Source organism: Pongo abelii, chromosome 8 (assembly GCF_028885655.2).
Source record: "Pongo abelii isolate AG06213 chromosome 8, NHGRI_mPonAbe1-v2.0_pri, whole genome shotgun sequence".
In the NCBI taxonomy this organism is placed as follows: domain Eukaryota; kingdom Metazoa; phylum Chordata; class Mammalia; order Primates; family Hominidae; genus Pongo; species Pongo abelii.
The window spans coordinates 106,964,756-106,989,783 of record NC_071993.2 but is presented as its reverse complement, the minus strand read 5'-3'; the positions used below and the strand labels follow the sequence as shown (position 1 = coordinate 106,989,783).

At 44.9% G+C, this 25,028-nt stretch overlaps 1 protein-coding gene across 1 annotated transcript in view; it reads left to right on the top strand.

The window, feature by feature from the left end:
- Positions 1-9,732, top strand: part of CPN1 (carboxypeptidase N subunit 1) — a 40,104-nt gene extending 30,372 nt beyond the window's left edge. The window contains exons 8-9 of the mRNA XM_024253912.3: positions 2,763-2,881; positions 9,353-9,732. Coding sequence (XP_024109680.3) covers positions 2,763-2,881; positions 9,353-9,499 — 266 coding nt within the window. The 3' untranslated portion in view covers positions 9,500-9,732. The remainder of the gene's footprint in view (positions 1-2,762; positions 2,882-9,352) is intronic.
- Positions 9,733-25,028: the final 15,296 nt, after the last annotated feature.

Genomic DNA, 25,028 nt, shown 5'->3' with positions numbered 1-25,028 from the left:
TTCAACTATCCAACACATGTACTTTGCTGAAGTATTGTAAAGTAAATTACAGGCATTTAATAGGGGGCAGAAAAAAACTTCCTCATTATTGTTTGTCTCAATGTTTATTGTATTTATTATTTCAAATATTCATTGCTATATACTTAAAATGAATTTTAAAATCACTGTCATAATTGAGTCTAAAGGTATGGAAAGTCATTAGCCAAAATGCTCTTTCCCTGTTATAGAAAAACAGGCTTCTTTTGAATTTTATTTTTCCCTTGCCATACTTTTGAAGGTGATAAAAGAAATTTTTTTGTTTTTTGAGACAGAGTCTTGCTCTGTCGCCCAGGCTGGAGTGCAGTGGTATGAGCCACTACAACCAGCCCAATAGAAGAAATATTAAAAATAAGATTCTCACTGGGCACAATGGCATATGCCTGTAATCCCAGCACTTTGGGAGGCTGAGCTGGGAGAATTGCTTGAGGTCAAGAGTTCAAGACCATGCTGGTCAACATAGCAAGACCCCGTCTCTACAAAAAATAAAAATAATAAAATTTACCAGTCACAGTGGTGTGTGCCTATAGTCCCAGCTATTCAAAAGGCTGAGGCAGGAAAATTGCTTGAGTCTGGGAGTTCAAGGTTGCAGTGAGCTATGATAGCACCACTGCACTCTAGCCTGGGCAACAGAGTGAGACCCTATCTCAAAAAAAGAGGTAGGACTCTCAAAATCGTATCTTTACTGGTCATATAGTCCAGCCTTCCCATTGAATATAAAATTACACCCATACAACACCGCCGACAGCTTTTTGTCCAACTCAGGGCCTCCATGTTCAGTGGCGCAGGTTTTGCACTGTACATCTGTGTAGCCTTTCCAGGCTTCTGATCTAGTCTGTGCTTGAGTGCTCACAATTTCATAAAGCAGTCCATTCCTTTTTTTGTAGCTCTGTTTCTCTCAACAGGTTTGTTTGTTTGTTTGTTTCATTTGAGACAGAATCTTGCTCTGTCACCAAGGCTGGAGTGCAGTGGCGTGATCTCGGCTCACTGCAGCCTCCACCTCCCGCGGTCCAGCAATTATCCTGTCTCAGCCTCCCAAGTAGCTGAGACTACAGGCATGTGCCACGACGCCTGGCTAATTTTTGTATTTTTAGTAGAGATGGGGGTTTCACCATGTTGGCCAAGCTGGTCTCAAACTCCTGACCTCAGGTGATCCACCCACTTGGGCCTGCCAAAGTGCTGGGATTACAGACATGAGCCACCGCACCTGGCCTCAACAGGTTTTATTTCTGTCTAGCAAAATCTGCCTCCCTGCAACTTAAACCCATACTTCTCATTCTTATTTCTTTAGATAGACATCATTTCTTCACAGTGGCCTTTCAAATATCAAAACTGTGGTCTCACGTAATTTCTTTATTAGGCAAAACATTCACAGACCTTTCAACCTTTCCTCTCTCCTAGTGATCCTTTACTGGAGATGAGTTTGTATTAACTACAGGGTCTAGAATTACATTTAACACGTTCAGTGTAGAGCACAGTAAAACTCCTGCTTCGTAGGAGCTGAGGCCATACTCCTATTAAGATAGTCCACAAATGATTTAAATCTTTACTAGTGTCATGCTATTAAGAAAAGCCAGGCTGGGTGCAGTGGCTCATGCCTGTAATCACAGCACTTTGGGAGGCTGAGGCGGAAGCATCACTTGAGCCCAGGAGTTTGAGACCAGCCTGGGCAACATAGTGAGAACCGGACTCTGTTTATTTATTTTGAAAAAGAAAAGACGGCCGGGCTCGGTGGCTCATGCCTGTAATGCCAGCACTTTGGGAGGCCGAGGTGGGCGGATCACCTGAGGTCAGGAGTTTGAGACCAGCCTGACCAACATGGTGAAACCCCGTCTCTACTAAAAATATAAAAATTAGCTGCGTGTGGTGGTGCATGCCTGTAATCCCAGCTACTTGGGAGGCTGAGGCAGGAGAATTGCTTGAACCTGGGAGGTAGGGGTTGCAGTGAGCTGAGATCATACCACTGCATTCCAGCCTGGGCAACAGAGTGACAGAATGAGACTCCATCTCAAAAAAAAAAAAAAAAAAGCCAAAAGCTAACAGGCTCAGCAGCTCACGCCTGTAATCCCAGCACTGGGAGGCTGAGGTGGGCAGATCACCTGAGGCGAGGGGGTTCGATATTAGCCTGGCCAACATGGTGAAACCCCATCTCTACTAAAAATATAAAAATTAGCTGGGTGTGGTGGTGCATACCTGTAATCCCAACTACTTGGGAGGCTGAAGCAGGAGAATTGCTTGAACCCGGGAGGTAGGGGTTGCAGTGAGCTGAGATCATACCCCTGCATTCCAGCCTGGGCAACAGAGTGACAGAGTGAGACTCCATCTCAAAAAAAAAAAAAAAAAAAGCCAACAGGCTCAGCGGCTCACACCTGTAATCCCAGCACTGGGAGTCTGAGGTGGGCAGATCACCTGAGGTCAGGGGTTCGATAATAGCCTGGCCAACATGGTGAAACCCCGTCTCTACTGAAAATACAAAAATTAGCTGAGCATGGTGGCACGCACCTGTAATCCCAGCTACTTGGGAGACTGAGGCAGGAGAATTGCTTGAACCTGAGAGGCAGAGGTTGCAGTGAGCCGAGATCGCACCACTTCACTCCAGCCTGGGTGACAGAGCAAGATCTGGTCTCAAAAAAAAGAAAAGCCAACCTTGTAGTCAGTTAAAAACCCCAGCTTATTTGGGACAGGTTTTTAATCAGTAGACTGAGTTGTATCTTTGTGACTTTCAGGTGACCATGGTGATTACTTCCGGCTGCTGCTTCCGGGTATCTACACTGTTAGTGCCACAGCACCTGGGTTTGACCCAGAGACGGTGACTGTGACCGTGGGTCCTGCGGAACCAACATTGGTGAGTTAGGCTAAGTTTGACGGTTCACTGTAAAGATCACGTATACAGTCTCTTTTGGAGGACAGTATCCTGCTCTGTCACCCAGGCTGGAGTGCAGTGGCACCACTGTGGCTCACTGCAGCCTTGATCTCCCAGGCTGAAGCAATCCTGCCGCCTCAGCCTCCCGAGTAGCTGAGAGTGAGTATAAGCGCACACCACTATGTCCGACTAATTTTTCTACTTTTTGTAGAAAAAGGATGTCGTTGTGTTACCCAGGCTGGTCTTGAACTCCTGGACTCAAGTGTTCTGACTGCCTCAGCCTCCCAAAGTGCTGAGATTACAGGCATGAGCCACCACCCTTGGCCCTTACAAAATCTTAAGTGATTGCACAGCTTTAATCTTTGCCCAGCTTCTTTCTTTTACTGTTTTTTAAAGAATTAATTGCTCGCACATCCTAATTTTTGTTCTGTCACTCTCCTATTATATCCTTCCTCACTTCCTTTTGGCTTTTCCTCTTCTATCTAACATAGCATAGTGATTTAAAGCACTGTCTAGTTCTAAATTCAGCTCATTTGCCCACAGACCTTGGACAAATTACCTAATCTCTCTTATTCTCAGTAAATTGGTAATAATAGTGCCTCCTTCACCAGAGGCTGAAATGAGAATGTGCACATAAAGCCTTTAGTATGCAGCGGCCAAATCAACTCTCAAAAGGCAGATTAACTGGAGAAAAGCCATACCAATTTATTTTTATTTTATTTTATTTTTATTATTATTATTATTTTGAGACGGGGTTTCACTCTTGTTGCCCAGGCTGGAGTGCAATGGAATGATCTTGGCTCACTGCAACCTCTGCCTCCCAGGTTTAAGTGATTCTCCTGCCTCAGCCTCCCGAGTAGCTGGGATTACAGGCATGTGCCACCATGCCTGGCTAATTTTTGTATTTCTTTTTAGTAGAAACGAGGTTTCTCCTTGTTGGTCAGGCTGGTCTCGAACTTCTGACCTCAGGTGATCTGCCCACCTCGGCCTCCCAAAGTGCTGGGATTACAGGCGTAAGCCACTGTGCCCGGCCTGTTTTTTGTTTTTGTTTGTTTGTTTTGTGTGAGCATACCAATTTATTTAACGTGTATACACAGAAGCCTTCAGAATGAAGGCCCAAAGATACAGGGGAAATTGTCCACTTTTATGCGTAGGTTCAACAAAGTAGGTACAGCTAGGTATAAATGCAATTGGACAAAAAAAAGTATCAGCTAATGCTATGCACTGAGTGAAGAAATCTAGCAAGGCCTATCTTTCCAGATTCTTCTGGGCTCTCTGACCATGAATTTCTTCCTTCTGGGCGTGGGTCAATACCCTCTCTGGAAAGAGGGACTTATGACATATAGTCAAACAAGGTAGGGTCTTATGACCTACAGTCAAACAAGGGAGGTCGGATATGTCCTCCTCCTCCTGTCTTCCTCCTCTTCCTCCTCCTCTTCCTCCTCTTCTTCTTCTTTCATAGAGACAGGGAGTGTCTCTGTCCCTCAGGCTGTGCACTGGCACGATTATGGCTCACTGCAGCCTCAGACTCAAGAGATCTTCTGCTTCATCTTCCCAAGTAGCTGGGACTACAGGCACATGCCGCCTTGTCCAGCTAATTTTTTTTTTTTTTTTCCAGACGGAGTCTCACTCTGCCACCCAGGCTGGAGTGCAGTGGCTCAATCTCGGCTCACTGCAACCACTGTCTCCTGGGTTCAAGCAATTCTCCTGCCTCAGCCTCCCAAATAGCTGAGATTACAGGCATGTGCCACCACCTCCAGCTATTTTTTGTATTTTTAGTAGAGGCAGGGGTTTGACATGTTGGCCAGGCTGATCTTGAACTCCTGACCTCAGGTGATCTGCCTGCCTCGGCCTCCCAAAGTGCTAGGATTACAGGCGTGAGCCACCGCGCCTGGCCATTTTTATTTTTTGAGACTAGAGTCTCGCTCTGTTGCCCAGGCTGGAGTGAATGGCACATTCTCGGCTCACTGCTACCTCCGCCTCCTGGGTTCAAATGATTCTCCTGCCTCAGCCTCCCAAGTGGCTGGGACTACAGGCATGTGCCACCATGCCCAGCTAATTTTTGCATTTTTAGTAGAGACGGGTTTTCACCATGTTGACCAGGCTGGCCTTGAACTCCTGACCTCAGGTGATCCACACTCCTCGGCCTCCCAAAGTGCTGAGATTACAGGCGTGAGCCACCGCACCCGGCCTAATTTTTGTTATTTTTGTAGAGATGGGGTTCTCTGTGTAGCCCAGGCTGGAGTGCAGTGGTACAGTCATGGCTCACTGCAGCCTTGAACTCCTGGGTTCAAGAGATCCTCACACCTTGGCCTCCCAAAGCACTGGGATTACAGGCGTGAGCCACTGTGCTCCCTCCGCTTAGAATGTGATCGGCCTAAATCTGATAGTTTCTTTAAGACCAGTTTTCACAGAGAAAGGCAGCAGGCTTGCATTCTTCTGTGCCACTGGCAAGGACTGCCACCAGAGGGCGCTGTACCATCCTTTCTGGTGCTCCATGGGCCCTGATCTTGCTTTCCACTCATGCCGCAAAAAGCCAGCTACTCTTCAAGATTCAACTCTCCAGGGCTTTCTTTTATAGATAGGATGAGAAGCAAAGAACTTCTTTGATTTTACAGCCTGGATCTTTTCAGTTTTGGTTGTATTAAGATCTGAGAGCTAACAGAGCTCAGAGATCGTAGACACTAATCCTCAGATTTCTCAAATGAGGACAAAATAATGAGGCAGTCCTATTTAACGGCCATCTACAGATCTCATTTCCTAAAAGTCAGCCTTTCCTAGGGCCGCCTCACTCCTTCTGTACACAACCGTTAGTAGACCCTCCCACCACCTTTCCCTATTAACACAATGCAGTCAAGTCAAGCTTGTCTTTTACTATTTATTGAATAAGTACTATGTATGACATGATATGAGAGCTTTCTAGCATTATCCCATTTAACCTTCACAAGAACCCTGTGAGGTAGATGCAAGTATCCCTATTTGTGGCTTAGAGAAGATAAAAGAAACTTGTGTCATATCACATAGCAAGTGGTGGGAGTCAGTATTCGAACCTATATCAGGCTCTCTGGCTCCCTTCTTAGCCAATGTGTTACTGGAACTCATACTAAGTGTACAACCTGTGTTTGTAGCTCCTTATTGTAACACAAGGATCAGGAGAAAGAACTATGCTTTAAGTCCTTTGAGAATTCCTCTGGAATTTCCAGATAGTTTCTTCCTCCATCCCCTCCCCTAGTCCCATCTCCTAAATAATGTAAATTACTTCTCCTTACAGTTGCAGGAAACAGAGAGTAAATCTTTCATTGCAGCCTATTAGCTGATCTGGGGTCCTCCTTCCCTTTTTTCTTGTTATATCCTAAAATTGAATGACTGTTAAGCAGCTACATATATAAGTTTTGCATTACCAGCAAGTCTGTTCAACGCCAAATTCAAACAACTGCACATCCTCTTGAGTAACACACTCAATTTCAAAGAATTTTGCCCCCTTTTTCACTTATTCTTTAAATAAATTAACATAACCCATCATTATGTCAAATATACTCAGAGGAGAAAAGATGTCTGTCATTTGGATACAATTTCCAGACACAGTAACAACTAAAAACCCATTTATTGATCACAAAGCAGTCTATCTCCCTTCCCAGTCTAAAGCAGATATCCATCTGTCTGGGAAAGAAAAAAGGAAAAAAATATTGCCCAGGTGTGGTGGTTCACACCTGTAATCCCAGCACTTCAGGAGGCTGAGGCAGGCGGATCACTTGAGGTCAGGAATTTGAGACCAGCCTGGCCAACATGGCGAAGCCCTGTCTGTACTCAAAATACAAAAATTAGCCAAGTGTGGTAGCGCACGCCTGTAATCCCAGCTACTTGGGAGGCTGAGGCAAGAGAATTGCTTGAACCCATGGGGCGGAGGTTGCAGTGAGCCGAGATTGTGCCACCGCACTCCAGCCTGGGCGACAGAGCAAGACTCCATCTCAAAAAAAAAAAAAAAAAAAAAGATTGTTTATTACAGAATTTCCAGCTTTAAAATGTCTCGGCCGGGTACAGTGACTCACACCTGTAATCTCAGCACTTTGGAAGGCCGAGGCTGGCAGATCACTTGAGCCCAGGGGTTTGAGACCAGCCTGGGCAACATGGCGAAATCATGTCTCTACAAAACAGTTCAAAAATTAGCCGGGCATGGTGTCATGCACATGTAGTGCCAGCTACTTGGGAGGCTGAGGTGGAAGGATCACTTGAACCCAGGAGATGGAGGCTGCAGTGAGCTGTGATTGTACCACTGCACTCCAGCCTGGATGACAGAGTAAGACCTTATCTCAAAATAAAAATAAAATGAAGTAAAATATCTTCCGGGGCCCAGTGTTCTCTTTGCTTTTCCCCAAGGCCTTCCACATGTCACCACTCCTTTCCTTTTCGTCTGTCCTTGCCTCATTTTCTTGTCTCTCTTCTCTCTCGTTTTTTTCTGTCCTAGATTCCTATGTTACTAAATAGGAACTGGTAAATAATACAGCACAGTTGGCTCTGATTCTCCCCTTCCCTCCTGGAGGAACTAGCAGAAAAATTGGCTATCAATTTTTGCGGAAGGGGCAGGAAATAACCCTACAGAGAGGCCTCTCAATCAGTGGCATGTTTTTTAACTCCCAGCTGGCTTCAGGGGCTCAAGCTGTTCCAAGCGTGGGAAAGCCCAGGCCTGCCCCAGAGGAGTGTGGTTAGGACAGTGTGCCACTCCCTCTCCTTCCTCTTCAGCCTGGGATAGTTCTATGGCTCTTCCACACCCCGAATGTCCCACATTTGTCCGTGAAAAATATCTTTCCATCTGCGTGCTGTGGCCAGAAGAGAAGTTGCAATGTAGCGCCTGAAAGGATGCATTAACACACATGGAAATTTCCAGTTTAAGAATCCAAGCAGGGTGTGGTGGCATGTGCCTGTAGTCCCAGCTACTCAGGAGACTGAGAGGCTGAGGCAGGGGGATCTTGAACCCAGGAGTTTGAGTCCAGCCTGGACAACATAACAAGACCCCATCTCTAAAATTTAAAAAAAAAAAAAAAGTAAAATAAATCCCTAAGTCCATACCAACACTCTTTATCATCTCTACTATCTTTAAAGTCAAACAAGTAGGCAGAAGGTTTAGTTCTGAAGCATGGTGACACTTACTGGCATGCCTGAGCATGGCACCTGTGAGTCAACCCAGGCAGCATAAAGAAGATTATTACAGCACTGTCAATCATGGCTCTTGTCCTAAGTGGCAGTATTGGTGAAATCATATTTGATGTGTAGATATATTTTTCTTTCTTTTTTTTTTTTGAGACGGAGTCTCGCTCTCGCCCATTCTGGAGTGTTGTGGCGCGATCTTGGCTCACTGCAAGCTCCGCCTCCCGGGTTCACGCCATTCTCCTGCCTCAGCCTCCTGAGTAGCTGGGACTACAGGTGCCCGCCACCATGCCCTGCTAATTTTTTTGTATTTTTAGTAGAGACGGGGTTTCACCATGTTAGCCAGGATGGTCTCGATCTCCTGACCTTGTGATCCACCTGCCTCAGCCTCCCAAAGTGCTGGGATTACAGGCGTGAGCCACCGCGCCTGGCTGATATATTTTTCTTTCTTTTCTTTACTTTTTTTTCTTTTTGAGATGGAATCTCACTCTGTCACCCAGGCTGGAGTGCAGTGGCATGATCTTGGCTCTCTGCAACCTCTGCCTGCTGAGTTCAAGCAATTCTCCTGCCTCAGCCTCCCAAATAGCTGGAACTACAGGCATGTGCCACCAGCCCTGCTAATTTTTGTATTTTCAGTAGAGACGGGGTTTCACCATGTTGGCCAGGCTGGTCTCTAACTCCTGATCTCAAGTGATCTGCCCGCCTCAGCCTCCCAAAGTGCAGGGATTACAGCCACCATGCCCAAACTAATTTTTTTCTTAATCTTTTTTTTTTTTTTTTTTTTTTTTTGAGATGGAGTCTCACTGTCACCCAGGCTGGAGTGCAGTGGCAAGATCTCAGCTCACTGCAGCCTCCACCTCCCGGGTTCAAGCAATACTACTGCCTCAGCCTCCTGAGTAGCTGGGACTATAGGTGTGTGCCACCACACCTGGCTAATTTCTTTGTATTTTTAGTAGAGACAGGGTTTCACCATATTGGCCAGGGTGGTCTTGAACTCCTGACCTCAGGTGATCCAGCGCCTCAGCCTCCCAAAGTGCTGGGATTACAGGCATGAGCCACCACACCCAGCCCATTTTTTTCTAATACATATAAAATCAATGTATATTAAGTTCATCCAGTCACACTCTATCTATCACCAATGATTGCATACCAATTTTGGGGGAATGTTAGCCAAGTCTGTATGACACCACCAGTGCTTCTCTGGGTCACTGCTATAATAATTTTCCCTAGTACCCAGCCCTCAGAAACTGGAACTATGGCAAAAGATGGTCCAAATGGATCTCCTAGCTTCTGCTTTTTTTCTTCCAGGTTAACTTCCACCTCAAAAGAAGTATCCCTCAAGTAAGCCCTGTGAGGAGAGCTCCCAGCAGAAGGCACGGAGTCAGAGCCAAAGTGCAGCCCCAGGCCAGAAAGAAAGAAATGGAGATGAGGCAGCTCCAGAGAGGCCCTGCCTGAAACCCACAGTGCCGGCAACCCTTCAGAAAGGCTTTGCTCCTGCTCTCAGATCAGATGAAGCATTCTTTCTATTTTATTATCTGGGACATATTTAAATACAAACATATTCAGAACAATTCAGAATGGTCTCCGTCTGTTCCAGGAGTAAGCCATCTCTAGGTCCTCATGAAAGAAATTAGCATCTATTGAAAGGTGATGTGGTGGCCAGGTGTGGTGGCTCACATCTGTAATCCTAGCACTTTGGGAGGCGGAGGCGGGTGGATCACCTAAGGTCAAGAGTTCGGAACCAGCCTGGCCAACATGGTGAAACCCTGTCTCTACTAAAAATACAAAAAATTAGCTGGTCATGGTGGCATGCACCTGAATCCCAGCTACTCAGGAGGCTAAGGCAGGAGAATCACTTGAACCTGGGGGCTGGAGGTTGCAGTGAGCTGAGATTGCACCACTTCACTCCAGCCTGGGCAAAAAAGTGAAACTCTGTCTCAAAAAAAAAAAAAAAGAAAGAAAGAAAGAAAAGAAAGCTGATGTGGTAGTACATACATCTAGTGGTGTTTGGTAAGGTTTTTCCATTCTGAGAGTCTGGTTTAGGCTCCATGCCAGTCCACACTGCATCCAGAGACTGGTTCTGGCTGGTTGGCAGCTGCATCTCCAGAATCTAGCACAGAGTTTGCAACAGAGTTAGTGCTCAGTGAAGATTTCTGAACCATGACTGAAATGCTGAAGTAAGTGATCCATCATTGATGTTGTTCCCATAGCAAAATTAGTGACCAGTTCTTCTGAAATCCCAGAGGATCATTTCAGCAATAGCCAATAGCATCTTAATAAGAAAAGAATTTGACATGCAAATACCTAGTGCCATGGCTACCCTTCTTTGTACATGGACATTTAATAAATATGCATCTTTCAAAACATTTGCTGGATATGGAAATATGTGCAGCTGCCCCTGAGGCATGGCTGTGTCCTGGCTCTATCCCAAGCACGACATAGCACTCTGCACCTCTTTGAGTTCCCCAGGAAGAACCCATTTGTACTAAAAGCATTATTGAGCAAAGTAGATGTTACTAAAGATTTTGAAGGGATGTGTAGTCTTTCATCACCTACCTTGCAGCACGCAAGTTTACAAACCCTCATTGGGCATGTGGGGGTTCCTGAGTCCCCTGTGGGAAGTGGTTTTTTGCCATACACTTCATTTCAGAGCTCAGCCTCAGGCAGGGCAGGCTCCAGTTTCCTCATCTACCCCTCTCCCCACAGGACCTCTAATTAACCAGCCCTTTTCTTACCACTGAGAAATTGAACTCTACTAAATAATTATGGCCATGTGCCACATAATGACATTTTGGTTAACAATGGACCACGTGTATAATGGTGGTCTCATAAGATTGTAATACCATGTTTTTACTATACCTTTTCTATGTTTAGATATGTTTAGATTTAGAATACGTAACACAGGCCGAGCACGGTGGCTCATGCCTGTAATCCCAGCACTTTGGGAGGCCGAGTTGGGTGGATCACCTGAGGTCAGGAGTTTGAGACCAGCCTGGCCAACATGGTGAACCCCATCTCTACTAAAAATACAAAGAATTAGCTGGGTGTGGTGGCGGGCACCTGTAATCCTAGCTACTTGGGAGGCTGAGGCAGGAGAATCGCTTGAACCCAGGAGATGGAGGTTGCGGTGAGCCGAGATCGCACCACTGCACTCCAGCCTGGGTGACAGAGCGTGAGACTCCATCTAAAAAAAAAAAAAAAAGAATATGTAACACAATTACCACTGTGTTACAATTGCCTGTAGCATTCAGTATAGTAACATGCTGTCCAGATTTGTAGCCTAGGAGCAATAGGCTATACCTTTTAGCCTATGTGTGTAGGAGGCTATACCACCTAGGTTTGTACAAGTACACGCTATGATGTTTGTACAATGATTAAATCACCTAGGGATACATTTCTCAGAATGTACCCACATTATTAAGTGACATGACTGTATGGTGATCCCTTGGCATCTAGTTGGTTCCAGGACCCCCTCAGATACCAAAATCCAAGAGTGTTTCAGTTCCTTTTATAAAATGGCATAGTATTTGCATTTGGCCTAGGTATATACTCCCATATACTTTTAAGTCATCTCTAGATTACTTATAATACCTGATACAATGTAAATGCTGTGTAAGTAGTGGTTACATTGTATTTTTACTTTGTACTATTTTTATTGTTGCATTATTTTATTTTTTGTTTTTCTGACAGCCTCGCTCTGTCACCCAGGCTGGAATGCAGCGGTGCAGTCATGGCTTACTGCGGCCTCAACCTCCCGAGCTCAAGAAATCCTCTCACTTCAGCCTCCCAAGTAGCTGGCCAACATGGTGAACACAGGCACGTGACATCATACCTGGCTAATTTTTAAATTTCTTTGTAGTGATAGGGTCTCAAACTCCTGGGCTCAAGTGATCCTCCCGCCTCTGCCTTCTAAAGTGCTGAGATTATAGGCATGAGCCATGGTGCCCAGTCTGTATTATTATTTTTTATTTATTTATTTATTTAAATAGTTTTGATCCAAGATTGGTTGAATGGGAACCTGCAGATATGGAGGGCTGACTGAATTCCCATACCCATCAGAAAACATAGGTGCTCTAGCTGTGACAACTTGCCCTCCTCTGGAGGCCATTCGGGATTAGGATTAACACATAATTCATTTTTCTGTTACCTGAGCAATCTCTCTATCTGTGGTCGAAAAGAAAACAGAAGAAAATGTATCTTTTTCCCACTTAGGGAATTCACTTCTCAGGTTAAAAGGCTAATCCTTTCTTTCTATTTTTTATTTCTTCCTAATTTTAATCCCATGTTCCTTGGTGCCTTTCTTGTTGTTATAAAAAGGCAGCTATTTGAGAGGGTTTCTATTTTTCAATTCAGTGAAACTTTATACCTGAGGTTGCCACATGCGCTCAGTTTTCCAGATTGTCTGAATATCACTTACTTTGTGTTCAGGTTCCTTGGTACAAAGTCAGCTGACAGAGCTAATGTTTATGAAATACGGTCACAGTACTTTCACTGGCATATCCACAGAATTTTATTCATTCTTCCATTTATTCATGCAGGGAACATATTTTGAGTCCTTGCTCTTGATAAATTCAGAAAATATAAGGGGGAAGAAGATACAGTCTATTATCTCAGTGCAGCCACAGGCTCCTTGGGAAGGGAAACAGATCATTCCAGTACCTTGTAATAATTGCTGGGATTCCATTGACTCTGGGGTGAGGACAGAAGCCAGTGGGAAGGGCCTTACTCTAGTCCTGGGAAGGTCAGGAAAGGGTTCCCAGAGCTAGTGGAGTCTAAGGTGAGATATAATGAGGTCAGATAAAGAGGCACTGCCCAGGTGGAAAGAAATGGGGGAACAATAGTTAGGCTGAGGAGACAGCACAGCTTGAGGCTCTTGGAAGATCTGCAGCTTGTTCAGGAGAGCTGCATGAAATTCAGCATGGTGGCAGCTGAGTGAGACGCCAGAAGCCAAGGCCAGTGGGGTAGGGAGGGACCAAATCATGAAGGACCTTTGAGCCATAGCACAGAGTTTGGACTTTATCCTGAGAAAAACAAGTAGCCATTGAAGGGTTCTGCTGAGGGGAGTGCAGAATCAGATTTAGAATGAGTGCCTGCTGCTGCCTGAAGAGCTGGCTGGGGCAGAGGGGAGACCACTAAAAGCAAGGAGAAAAGGTGGCCTCAGCCCGGGCAGGCAGCAGGGGTGGGGAACACCAGGAAACTCCAGAGCACTTCCTGCCAGCTCCCTAGGGCTTCTCTGCTGCTTTTAGACTTCCACTCTGATTCAGATCCACCCTGCCTGCCACCTGAGGATTTTTAAGTACTAAAGGAGATGCAGATTTTTAAAGCAAGCCCTAAAAACCATTCTTAGTAAAATGCACTCAAATCAGAGGTGATTATACAGACCAAGTATTATACAGAAAATACAGGGTCTGGCTATGACCACATGAAAATTTCTCTGTGCATACAAAGGGCATGAAATCAGGACTCACAGGACGAGAGTGGGCAGGGTTGACAGGATATGAAGGAAGGGCCTCCAACTTTGGGCTCAGCCCTCTCCTGGCTGGTACCCTTTCTATTTTATAGCTAGAAAGTTAGTTTAAAGAGGAAACCCTCTGCATGGAATGCCAGACTGGATAGGTGGTGTTTCCTAAAGGGGAAGAAGCCCCTAATGAAGGGCACAGGTTTTGGACTCCGACAGACATGGGTATTAACTCTAGCTCCGTTCCTTATTGGCTGTGTGACTTTGAGCGAATAACTTATCTTCTCTGAGTCATAGTTATTCATCTGAAGAAAAAAAAAAAGAAAGAAAGAATATCTGGCTGGGCATGGTGACTCACACCTGCAGTCCCAGCACTTTGGGAGGCTGAGGCAGGAGGATCGCAGGAGTTTGAGACCAGCCTGGGGAACATGGCAAAACCCCATCTCTACAAAAAATGCGAAAATGAGCTAGGTGTGGTGGCGTGGACCTGTAGTCCCAGTTACTCAGGAGGCTGAGGCAGGAGGATTGCTTGAGCTGGGGAGGTGGAAGCTGCAGTGAGGTATGATTGCATCACTGTACTCCAGCCTGGGCAACAATGTGAGACTCTATCAAAAAAAGAAAAGAAAGAAAAAGAAAAGAGGAAAAGGAAAGAAGAGAAAAGAAAAGAAAAATAAAAAGAAAAGAGGAAAAGGAAAGAAGAGAAAAGAAAAGAAAAATGAAAAGAAAAGAAGAAAAAGAACATCTACCTCACTGTAATGGCCCATTGAGTTTACCTTGCCTGCTGCCTAGCCAGAGGTGATTTATCAAGACGGGAATTGCAATGGAGAAAGAGGAGTAATTCACGCAGAGCTGGCTGTGCAGGAGACCTGAGTTTTATTATTACTCAGATTAGTCTCCCTGAGCATTTGGGGATCAGAGTTTTTGTTTGTTTGTTGGTTTGGTTTGGTTTTTTTGAGACGGAGTCTTGCTCTGTCCCCCAGGCTGGAGTGCCAGCCAGTGGTGCAATCTCAGCTCACTGCAACCTCTGCCTCCCAGGTTCAAGCAATTCTCCTGCCTCAGCCTTCCTAGTAGCTGGGATTACAGGCACACACCACCACGCCCAGCTTATTTTTGTATTTTTAGTAGAGACAGGGTTTCACCATGTTGGCCAGGCTGGTCTCGAACTCCTGACCTCAAGTGATCTGCCCACCTCGGCCTCCCAGAATGCTGGGATTACAGGTGTGAGCCACCGTGCCCAGCTTGGGGATCAGAGTATTTAAAGATAATTTGGTGGGTAGGGTCTTGGGAAGTGGGGAGTGCTGATTGGTCAGGTTGGAGATGGAATCCTAGGAGGTTGAAATGAGGTTTTCTTAATGTCTTCTGTTCCTGGGTGCGATGGCAGAACTGGTTGGGCCAGATTACCAGTTTGGGTGATGTATGCTGATCCATCGAGTACAGGGTCTGCAAGATATCTCAAACACTGATCTTAGGTTTTACAATAGTGATTTTATCCCCAGGAGCAATTTGGGGAGGTTCAGGCTCTTAGAGCCAGAGGCTGCATGACCCCTAAACTGTAATTTCTAATCTTCTAGCCAGTTTGTTAGTCCTGCAAAGGCAGACTGGTCCCCATGCAAGAAGGGGGTCTTTTTAGGAAAGGTCTATTACCAACAGACCTTTGGTTACAGAGTCAAACCATGAACTGAATTCCTTCCCAAAGTTAGTTCGGCCTACACCCAGGAATGACCAAGGACAGCTTAAAGGTTAGGAGCAAGATGGAGTCAGTTAGGTCTGATTTCTTTCACTGTCATAATTTCTTCAGTTATAATTTTGCAAATGTGATTTCATCACTCTGAGTTTGTGGGGATTAAAGGTGCCGCCCTTATAAATCAATCACGAGGCGGGAGGCCAACGCTCGCCCCACACTCTCCTCAGAGGATTATCACTTATCTGCCAGAGACATCAAGGACTTAGGGGTGCAAAAAGGAGCTTGGAAGTGAGGCATTCTCCTGAGAGGCTGAACCAAGCCCACCCGGTCTTTTTTCTGTCTCTCTCTTTTTAAAAAAAACTTCAAGCCGGGTATGGTTGCACATGCCTATAATCTCAGCTACTCAGGAGGCTGAGGCAGGAGAATCGCCTGAACCTGGGAGACAGTGGTTGCAATGAACCAAGATCACACCACTGCACTCCAGCCTGGGTGACAGAGCGAGACTCCATCTCAAAAAAAAAAAAACTTCATACACTGGAATCCAACCTGTATTAGTTCCTTATTGTTCCTGGCACTTTTCCTTCTAAGTTGAGGATTTCATGACACAGTAACTCCCCCCCTCACTTGAGGAGATAGGAGAATTGCCAGTTTTCAGACAGCATGACACCTGATGACTTCTGGTTCTGGTACTGGTTCCCGCGGAGGTTTCGGCTGGTGGGTTTCTGCTCCAGTAAGTTGTGACTACCCTGTCTTTGTATCTTTATATCCCAACACTCAGAATATAAAGAAACGTATTACACATATGAACTGAGTGCACAATCTCCAATATTACTTTCACATTTTCTCTCCTTCTCACCTCTTTGACTATTTTTCTTCTTTTATCTAGTAGTAATAGTTTTGTGCATCTATTTTTTAAATTAGAAACCCTGGTAGGCAGAATTCTCACATCTTTCAATGCCCCATGCACTTGTATAATTCTCCTTCCATGCATGTGGGTGGACTCTGTGAATATGAGATAGCATGTGGAAACAAGAGTATGTCAGACAAGTCTCAATCAATTTAGAAAGTTTATCTTGTCACAGTTAAGGACGTGCCCATGACACAGCCTCAGGAGGTCCTGACAACATTTGCCCAAGATGGTCAGGACACAGCTTGGTTTTGTACAGTTCAGGGAGACATGAGACATGAATCAATATATGTAAGATATACATTGGTTTTGTCCAGAAAGGTAGGACAACTCGAAGTGGGGAGGGGCTTCCAGGTGACAGGTAGATAAAAGACAAATGGTTGCATTCTTTTGAGTTTCTGATTAGCCTTTCGCTGAATACACAAGGCACAAGTGAATACTCACTTATGCCTTAGTCTGGCTTAGTGAAACAATAGGGCAAAGGAAGCAATCAGATATGGATTTGTCTCAGATGAGCAGAGAGATGACTTTTGGAGTTCTGTCTGTCCTTTGTCTACAAGGAATTTCATTGTGGGCAAATTGTGAGGGGGGTATGTAGCTTTTATTATTATTATTATTATTTTAAATCTTTGTGGCTATCTTACTTAGGAATAGAACAGGAGGCAGGTTTGTCTGATGCAGTTTCCAGCTTGACTTTACCCTTTGGTGATTCTCCTTTCACATTTCTCCCCTTTTTAATATCTTTTGGAGAAAGCTTTTTAGAAGGAAATGAGCCTCTGGTCTCAGGTTATGTCTCATCTCTCATGGCTAGGCCGGTTTATTCTTAGATTAGTAAGTCCCACGTTATTAGAAAAGCTCATTTTTAGCAGACTGTGAAGTCTCATGTCCAACAAAGAGAAAATAGGGGAGGAAGGGAGAAAACAACAACAAACAAAAAATGAAGAACAATCCTGGAAAATCGATACAGGCCACATTACTCTGAAATTCTTACATCAGTAGACATGTACGAAAGTGGCTTACGTATGTATTTTCTTCCAAAGTTTAAGTTGTCTAGCTTCAGTTCACAGGGCTTTAAGAAAGCAAAGCTTAATTTCTACTGATTTCTTTTCCTTTTTTTTTTTTTTTAAGACAGAGACTTGTTCTTTCACCATGGCTGGAGTGCAGTGGCATGATCTTGGCTCACTACAATCTCCGCCTCCCAGGTTCAAGTGATTCTCCTGCCTCAGCCTCCTGAATAGCTTGGATTACAGACATGCACCACCATGCCCAGCTGATTTTTGTGTCTTTAGTAGAGACAGGGTTTCACCATGTTGGCCAGGCTAGTCTTGAACTCCTGACCTAAAGTGATCCACCCGCTTCAGCCTCCCTCTAGTAATTTCAAATCAGGAAAAATGTGGGGAAAAAGGAAAGGAAAGAAAGAAAAAAATGGAAAACCTTATTTTGGAGACATGTAGTCAGGAAAAATTTTGGAATTCAGTTACAACTGTGGAAAATATTAAAAACTGAAAAACACTAGGCAACACTAGAATCTAAAAACAGGTGTACTATAGTTTATTTTAAAACATAATTTTTCTCTCTCCAGTCCTGTTTTCATAAAGACAAATCACAGGACAAACTAATTTGCAAAATAAGTTTTAGTCTTATTATACTTGGCCAGAGTATTTGCATAAAGTCAGAAAGAATAATTATTTGCCATATAGGCTCCTCTTCAAAAAAAAAAACAGGCTTTGCTGGAACTTTATTCCATAAAGAACCTCAGATTCTGCTTTAATGCCTTAAGCCCAGCCTGTGCCTGCAAATACCTGTAATAATTGGGTGAATTCCTCACTTCAAGGTCCCAAGAAAACTTGGGGCTCCTGGGCCTGTCAGAAAGTGACATTCCATACATACCATAGGCGAGGAACCTGTACAGGGACTGTGTAGACAAGGCATGAGGCCAGCTGTCCCAAGGGGCTTTTATTGGTTCGTTGGCTCTATAAGTCAACTTTGATTCCTTAAAGGGGTCTGCATCTGAAAGCATACCATTCCAGTCCAAACCTTGGTAAAATTTAACCAGTGTCTCCAATTGTGTCTTGTTACAAAAGAAAACAGATTCTTATTGCACTTATGCAAATAACTATATTGCCATAAGTTAAGAATACTCACAACTAGTTTCCAAATTTTGGAGAAATCAGGAAGCAAGAAATATGCATAGTGCCCACTGTCTCTACAAAAAAGCATGAAAAAGCCAGGTGTGGTGATGCATGTCTGTAGTCCCAGCTACTTTGGAGACTGAGGTGGGAGGATCACTTGGGCCCAGGAGGTCAAGGCTGCAGTGAGCTATGATCATGCCACTGCACCCCAGCCTGGGTGATTGAGGAAGAACCAGTCTCAAAAAGAAAAAATTTCTAAAATGGTAAGGTCTCAATACAATGAAATCAAGTTTATTTCTGTTAAAGATCCAGGAAATGAATTCACAGTGTGATATTGTGACTTATTAAAAGAAAAACCTTAGACAGGTCAAGTGTAGTGGCTCGCACCTGTAATTCCAGTGGTTTGGGAGGCTGAGTCAGGAGGACTGCTTGAATTCAGGAGTTCAAGACCAACCTGGGCAACACAGACCTCGTCTCAATTAAAAAAAGGTTTCTTAATTAAGAAAAACCTCGGCCGGGTGCGTTAGCTCACGCCTGCAATCCCAACACTTTGGGAGGCTGAGGCGGGCATATCATGAGGTCAGGAGTTCGAAACCAGCCTGACCAACATGGTGAAACCCCATCTCTACTAAAAATACAAAAATTAGCCAGATGTGGTGCCTCATGCCTGTAATCCCAGCTACTAGGGAAGCTGAGGCATGAGAATTGCTTGAACCTGGGAGGCAGAGACTGCAGTGAGCCAAGATCGCACCACTGCACTCCAGCCTGGGCCATAGAACGAGACTGCATCTCAAAGAAAAAAAATAAAAAGAAAAACCTACATTTTCTGTTATTTCAAAAAAAAAAAAAAAAACACCTTAGACAGATTAAATTTAACAATTTTTAATTGAGCAAAGAATGATTTGTGAACCGGGTAGCACCCAAACCAGAATAAGTTCAGGGAGACTCTGGCGCTGCTGTGTGGTCTGAATTTTATGGACAGAAAAAGGAAAGTGATGTACATAAAACAGAAGTGGACGTACAGAAGCAGCTGGATTGGATATAGTTTGATATTTGCCTTATTTGAACGCAGTTTGAACATTTGGCCACCTTTGATTGGTCAAAACTCAATGATTGGTATAACAGTAAGGTTACAGCCCGTTTACACATTTTGGTTACAGTTCACTATGTACAAAAAAACCTTTAGGCTGAACTTAAAATATGTAAGAAGGCAGCTTTAAGCTTTCATATTGAATTCTGAAGGGAAACAAAAACAAAAGTGTTCTCTTAACCTATGATGTAGGTTAAGAGAAGTCCAATGTTCTGTTTCTGACTGATTATGGAGCAACAAAGGTATTAAAATTTCTTGCCCATGTTGCCTCCTTATCTTCCATGTATCAAGGGATAAGTTTGTCCATGTACAAATAAAAGTCTACCCTATGAGTGCACACAAGATACCTCTTTTACAGTTCTATTGTTTATAGAGGCATAAGCAAGGAAAAAACTGAGAGATAAGAGTCTCACGATACCAGATTTCCGTGATCCTGGGAAATAGCCATCTACATCTAAGATGCTGTCTGCTTATAGGAAGAAACTTCCCTGGGTAGATTTCTTTCTTTCTTTTCTTTTCTTTTTTTTTGGAAACAGAGTCTTATTTGCTCTGTCACTCAGGCTAGTGTGCAGTGACACAATCCCAGCTCACTGCAGCCTTGAACTCCTGGGCTGCAGCAATCTTCCCGTCTGAGCCTCCCGAGTAGCTGGGACTACAGGTGCGTACCATTGTGCCTGGTTAATTTTTGTATTTTTTGTAGAGATAGGGTTTCACCATGTTGACCAGAGTGGTCTTGAACTCCTGAGATCAAGGTATTAGCCTGCCTCAGCCTCCCAAAGTTCTGGGATTACAGGAGCGTGCCACTACGCCTGGCTAATTTTTTAAAGTTTTTTTTTTGAGATGGAGTCTCGCTCTGTCGCCCAGGCTGGAGTGCCGTGGCGCAATCTCGGCTCACTGCAAGCTCCGCCTCCCGGGTTCATGCCATACTCCTGCCTCAGCCTCCCGAGTAGCTGGGACTATAGGCGCCCGCCACCATGCCCAGCCAATTTTTTGTATTTTTAGTAGAGACGGGGTTTAGCCAGGATGGTCTCAATCTCCTGACCTCGTGATCCGCCTGCCTCGGCCTCCCAAAGTGCTGGGATTACAGGCGTGAGCCAACGCGCCCGGCCTTTTAAAGTTTTATAGAGACAGAGTCCCACTATATTGCTCAGGCTGGTCTTGAACTCCTGGGCTCAAGCAGTCCTCCCACCTCAGCCTCCCAAAGTGCTGGGATTACAGGCGTGAGCCACTGCGCCCGGCCATAATGCATTAAAGTGTTAAAGCATTTAGCCATATTAGAGTTTAGGAGCAGAAAATACATGGGGTTCTATGATTAAGAGCATAGGCTTTTCAGTGACTATTTCATGAGGATTCAATTTATGTTTTCCACTAGAGATGGATCTGATTGTCATCAGTCTGCAATACCTTTGACCAAGGCAATCTTTTTTTTTTTTTTTTTTTTTTTTTTGAGACGGAGTTTTGCTCTTGTTGCCCAGGCTGGAGTGCAATGGCACGATCTTGGCTCACTGCAACCTCCACCTCCTGGGTTCAAGCAATTCTCCTGCCTCAGCCTCCCAAGTAGCTGAGACTACAGGCACCTGCCACCACTCCCAGCTAAGTTTTTTTATTTTTAGTAGAGACGGGGGGCGGGTTTCACCAGGTTGGCCAGGCTGGTCTCAATCTCCTGACCTTGTGATTTGCCCGCCTTGGCCTCCTAAAGTGCTGGGATTACAGGCATGAGCCACCACACCCGGCCTGACCAAGGAAATCTTAATCTTATAATATATGTGTATCTACTTTTTGAGACAGCTTCTCACTCTGTCACTCAGGCTGGAGTGCAGTGGTGCTATCTCAGCTCACTGCAGCCTCAACCTCCTGGGCTCAGGTAATCCTCCCATCTCAGCCTCCCGAGTAGCTGGGACCAGAGACATGCACCACCACACATGCCCAGCTAATTTATTTTTGTATGTTTTTTATAGAGTCAGAGTCTCTATGTTGCCCAGGCTGGTGTTCAACTCCTAGGCTCAAGCAATTTGCCCATCTCCCAAAGTGCTGGCTTTCTAAAGTGCTGGGATTATAGATGTGAGCCACTGTGCCCAGCCAATTTATTTATTTATTTTTTTTGAGACAGAATCTCACTCTCTGTCACCCAGGCTGGAGTGCAGTGGTGTTATCTCGGCTTACTGCAAGCTCTGCCTCCCAGGTTCAATGATTCTCCTGCCTCAGACTCCTGAGTAGCTGGGATTACAGGTGTGCACCACCATGCCTGGCTAATTTTTTTTTCTTTTTTTTTTTTTTTGAAATGGAGTCTCGCTCTGTCACCTAGGCTGGAGTGCAATGGCATGATCTTGGCTCACTGCAACCTCTACCTCCTGGGTTCAAGCGATTCTCCTGCCTCAGCCTCCCGAGTAGCTGGGACTACAGGTGCATACCAGCACGCCTGGCTAATTTTTTTGTATTTTTAGTAGAGACACGGTTTCACCATGTGGCCAGGCTGGTCTTGAACTCCTGACCTCTAGTGATCTTCCTGCCTTGACTCCCAAAGTGCTGGGATTACAGGCATGTGCCACTGCACATGACCTTTTTTTTTTTTTGATACAGAGCCTTGCTCTGTCATTCAAGCTGGAGCACAATGACATGATCTCAGCTCACTGCAACCTCTGCCTCCCAGGTTCAAGCAATTCTCCCTCAGCTACCTGAATAGCTGGGATTACAGCCACATGCCACCAGGCCCAGCTAATTTTTTGTATTTTTAGTAGAGACAGGGTTTCTCCATGTTGCCCAGGCTGTTCTCGAACTCCTGAGCTCAAGCATCAGCCACCACGCCCTGCCTGGCCAAGTATTTTAAATACTGAAAAGAATTTTGGGCTGGGTGGAGTGGTTCATGCCTATAATCCCAGCACTTTGGGAGGCCAAGGTGGGTGGATCACTTGAGTTCAGGTGTTGGAGACCAGCCTGGGCAACATGGCAAAACCTCGTCTCTACCAAAAATCCAAAAGTTAGCGAGGTGTGGTGGTGGATGTCATCCCAGCAACTTGGGAGGGTGAGGCATGAGAATCACTTTACCTGGGAGGCGGAAGTTGCAGTGAGCCCAGATCACACCACTGCACTCCAGCCTGGGCTATAGAGCAAGACTCTGTCTCAAAAAAAAAAAAAGAGAATTTTGAAACTGTGTCACAGGCACCCTCCCCAATGTCTTTCCTAGTCGTCTTGGGTCTCATGTAGTCATGTGGCACCCAGAAGGACTATAAAGGGCAGGGCCTGAGTCCTGAATTTTTATACCAGGTGTAGAGCTCAGGACAGAAGACAGAGTGTGAAGATGGTACCTGGAGGATCAAAGCCCTCCTAGAATAGGTAGCAGGCAAATCTGGGGCAGGGAAAAGGGACCATAATTGAGTTTGACTCTGCCTTGCAGCTGGTAGTCTAGGCACTGGAAACATGTCCCCAGGCCCGCCTTTGTAATCACCCCACAGGTTCTTCTTGCCTGCTGCACAGACAAAATCAATTTATTGAGACCACCGCATTGCAGTAGACAAAAAGTTTAATTGATGCAAGGCTGGCCCATTTGACTGGAGTTATCAGTCAAATCAGTCTCCCTGAAGGTTTGAAGGTTAGGGGATTTTATGGACAATTTGGTGGGCAGGGGGCTAGGGAATGGGTGCTGCTGATTGGCTGGAGATGAAATCATAGGTGTGTGGAGAATCGTCCTCTTGCTCTGAGTCTGCTTCTGGGAGGGGCCACAGGATCAGCTGAGTCATAAGTCATGAGTCTAGGTGGGGTCAGTCTGAAAGATATCTAAAGAAAACCAACCTTAGTTCTACAATAGTAATGTTTTCTATAGGAGCAATTGGGGAAGTTACAAATCTTGTGCCCTCTGGCCACATGACTCCTAAGCAGTAACGGATTATTGAAATTACATCTACAAACCTGGGAAACAATGTGAGACCCTGGTGATATGGTTTGGATATGTGTTCCCACTAAATCTTAGTTTGAAATGTAATCCACAATTTTGGAGGCGGGGCCTGGTGGGAGATGTTTGGGTTAGGGAGGCAGATCCCTCATGCCTTGCTGGAGTCCTTATGATAATGAGTGAGTTCTCGTGTGATCTGATTGTTTAAAAGTACACAGCACCTCCCTCCCCACTCTCTCTTGCTCCTGCTGAAAACTCCCTGAGGCCTCCTCAGAAGCTGAGTAGAGGCCAGCACTATGCTTCCTGTACAGCCTGCAGAACCATGAGCCAATTAAACCTCTTTTCTTTATAAATTACCTAGTCTTTGGTTTTTCTTTATAGCAATGCAAGAACAGCCTAACACACTTGGCTCTACAAAAATTAAAAAATAAAAAAATTAGTAGGGCATGGTGGTATGCATTTATAGTCCCAGCTACTTGGGAGGCTAAGGTGGGAGGATCAGTTAATCCTAGGAGTTCAAGATTGAAGTGAGCTATGATTGCACCACTGCACTCCAGCCTGAGCAACAGAGCAAGACTCTGTCTCTAAAGCAAAACAAAACAAAAGAAACTATGCTTCTATCTTAGCAGAATTCAAGCCCCTCCCATGATATTATTCTTGTGCCCTTTCATTAATCTTAAAAAGGTAGGTTTCAGTCTCTGAGCAAGGAGTGGGTAAGTTTTAGGGAGGGACTATTATCATCCTTTCTTTAAACTGTAAACTAAATTCCCCCCAAAGTTAGTTTGGCCTATGCCCAGAAATGACCAAGGACAGCTTGGAGGACAGAAGGAAGATAGAGTCAACTATGCCAGATTTATCTTACTGTCATATTTTTTTTTGACATGGAGTCTCACTCTGTCACCCAGGCTGGAGTGCGGTGGCATGATCTTGGCCCAGTGCAATCTCTGCCTTCTAGGCTTAAGCAATTCTCCTGCCTCAGCCTCCTGAATAGCTGGGACCACAGGCATGCACCACCATATCTGGCTAATTTTTTTTTTTTTTTTTTTTTTTTTTTTTGAGACAGAGTCTTGCTCTGTCGTCCAGGCTGGAGTGCAATGGCACAATCTCAGCTCACTGCAACCTCTGCCTCCTGGGTTCAAGCAATTCTCCTGCCTCAGCCTCCTGAGTAGCTGGGATTACAGGCGTGCACTACCACGCCTGGCTAATTTTTGTATTTTTAGTAGAGACGGGGTTTCACCATGTTGGTCAGGCTGGTCTTGAACTCCTGACCTTGTGATCCACCAGCCTCGGCTTCTCAAAGTGCTGGGATTACAGGCATGAGCCACCGCGCCTGGACTAATTTTTGTATTTTCATTAGAGACTGGGTTTTGCCATGTTGGCCAGGCTGGTCTCAAATTCCTGGCCTCAAGTGATCCACTCGCCTTGGCTTCCCAGAGTGTTGGGATTACATGAGCCACCACGCCTAGTCTCTTACTGTCATATTTTGCAAAGGCAGTTTCACCATGACCACTCATCCAGACCCCAGAATCCAGAGGCTCAAAACCAAAATCATAAGCTCACAGTCAAATCAAACAAGTATCAAAAAATATTAAGAAGCAGCAGTAGTATAACTTTAAAACATGTAGCAGAGAGAGCATACATCTGTCTGACCAGTAAATCCAGGCAAAAATATCGTGATTTACTTTCCAACCTGACTCTGCATAACATTACGAGACAAAGAAGGTCAAAATATTTTACCCTAAAATACATTTCTGTCTGACCAGTAAATCCAGGCAAAAATAACCTAAAGAGATTAACTAAATCTGAATAGGAAACATTTGTCAT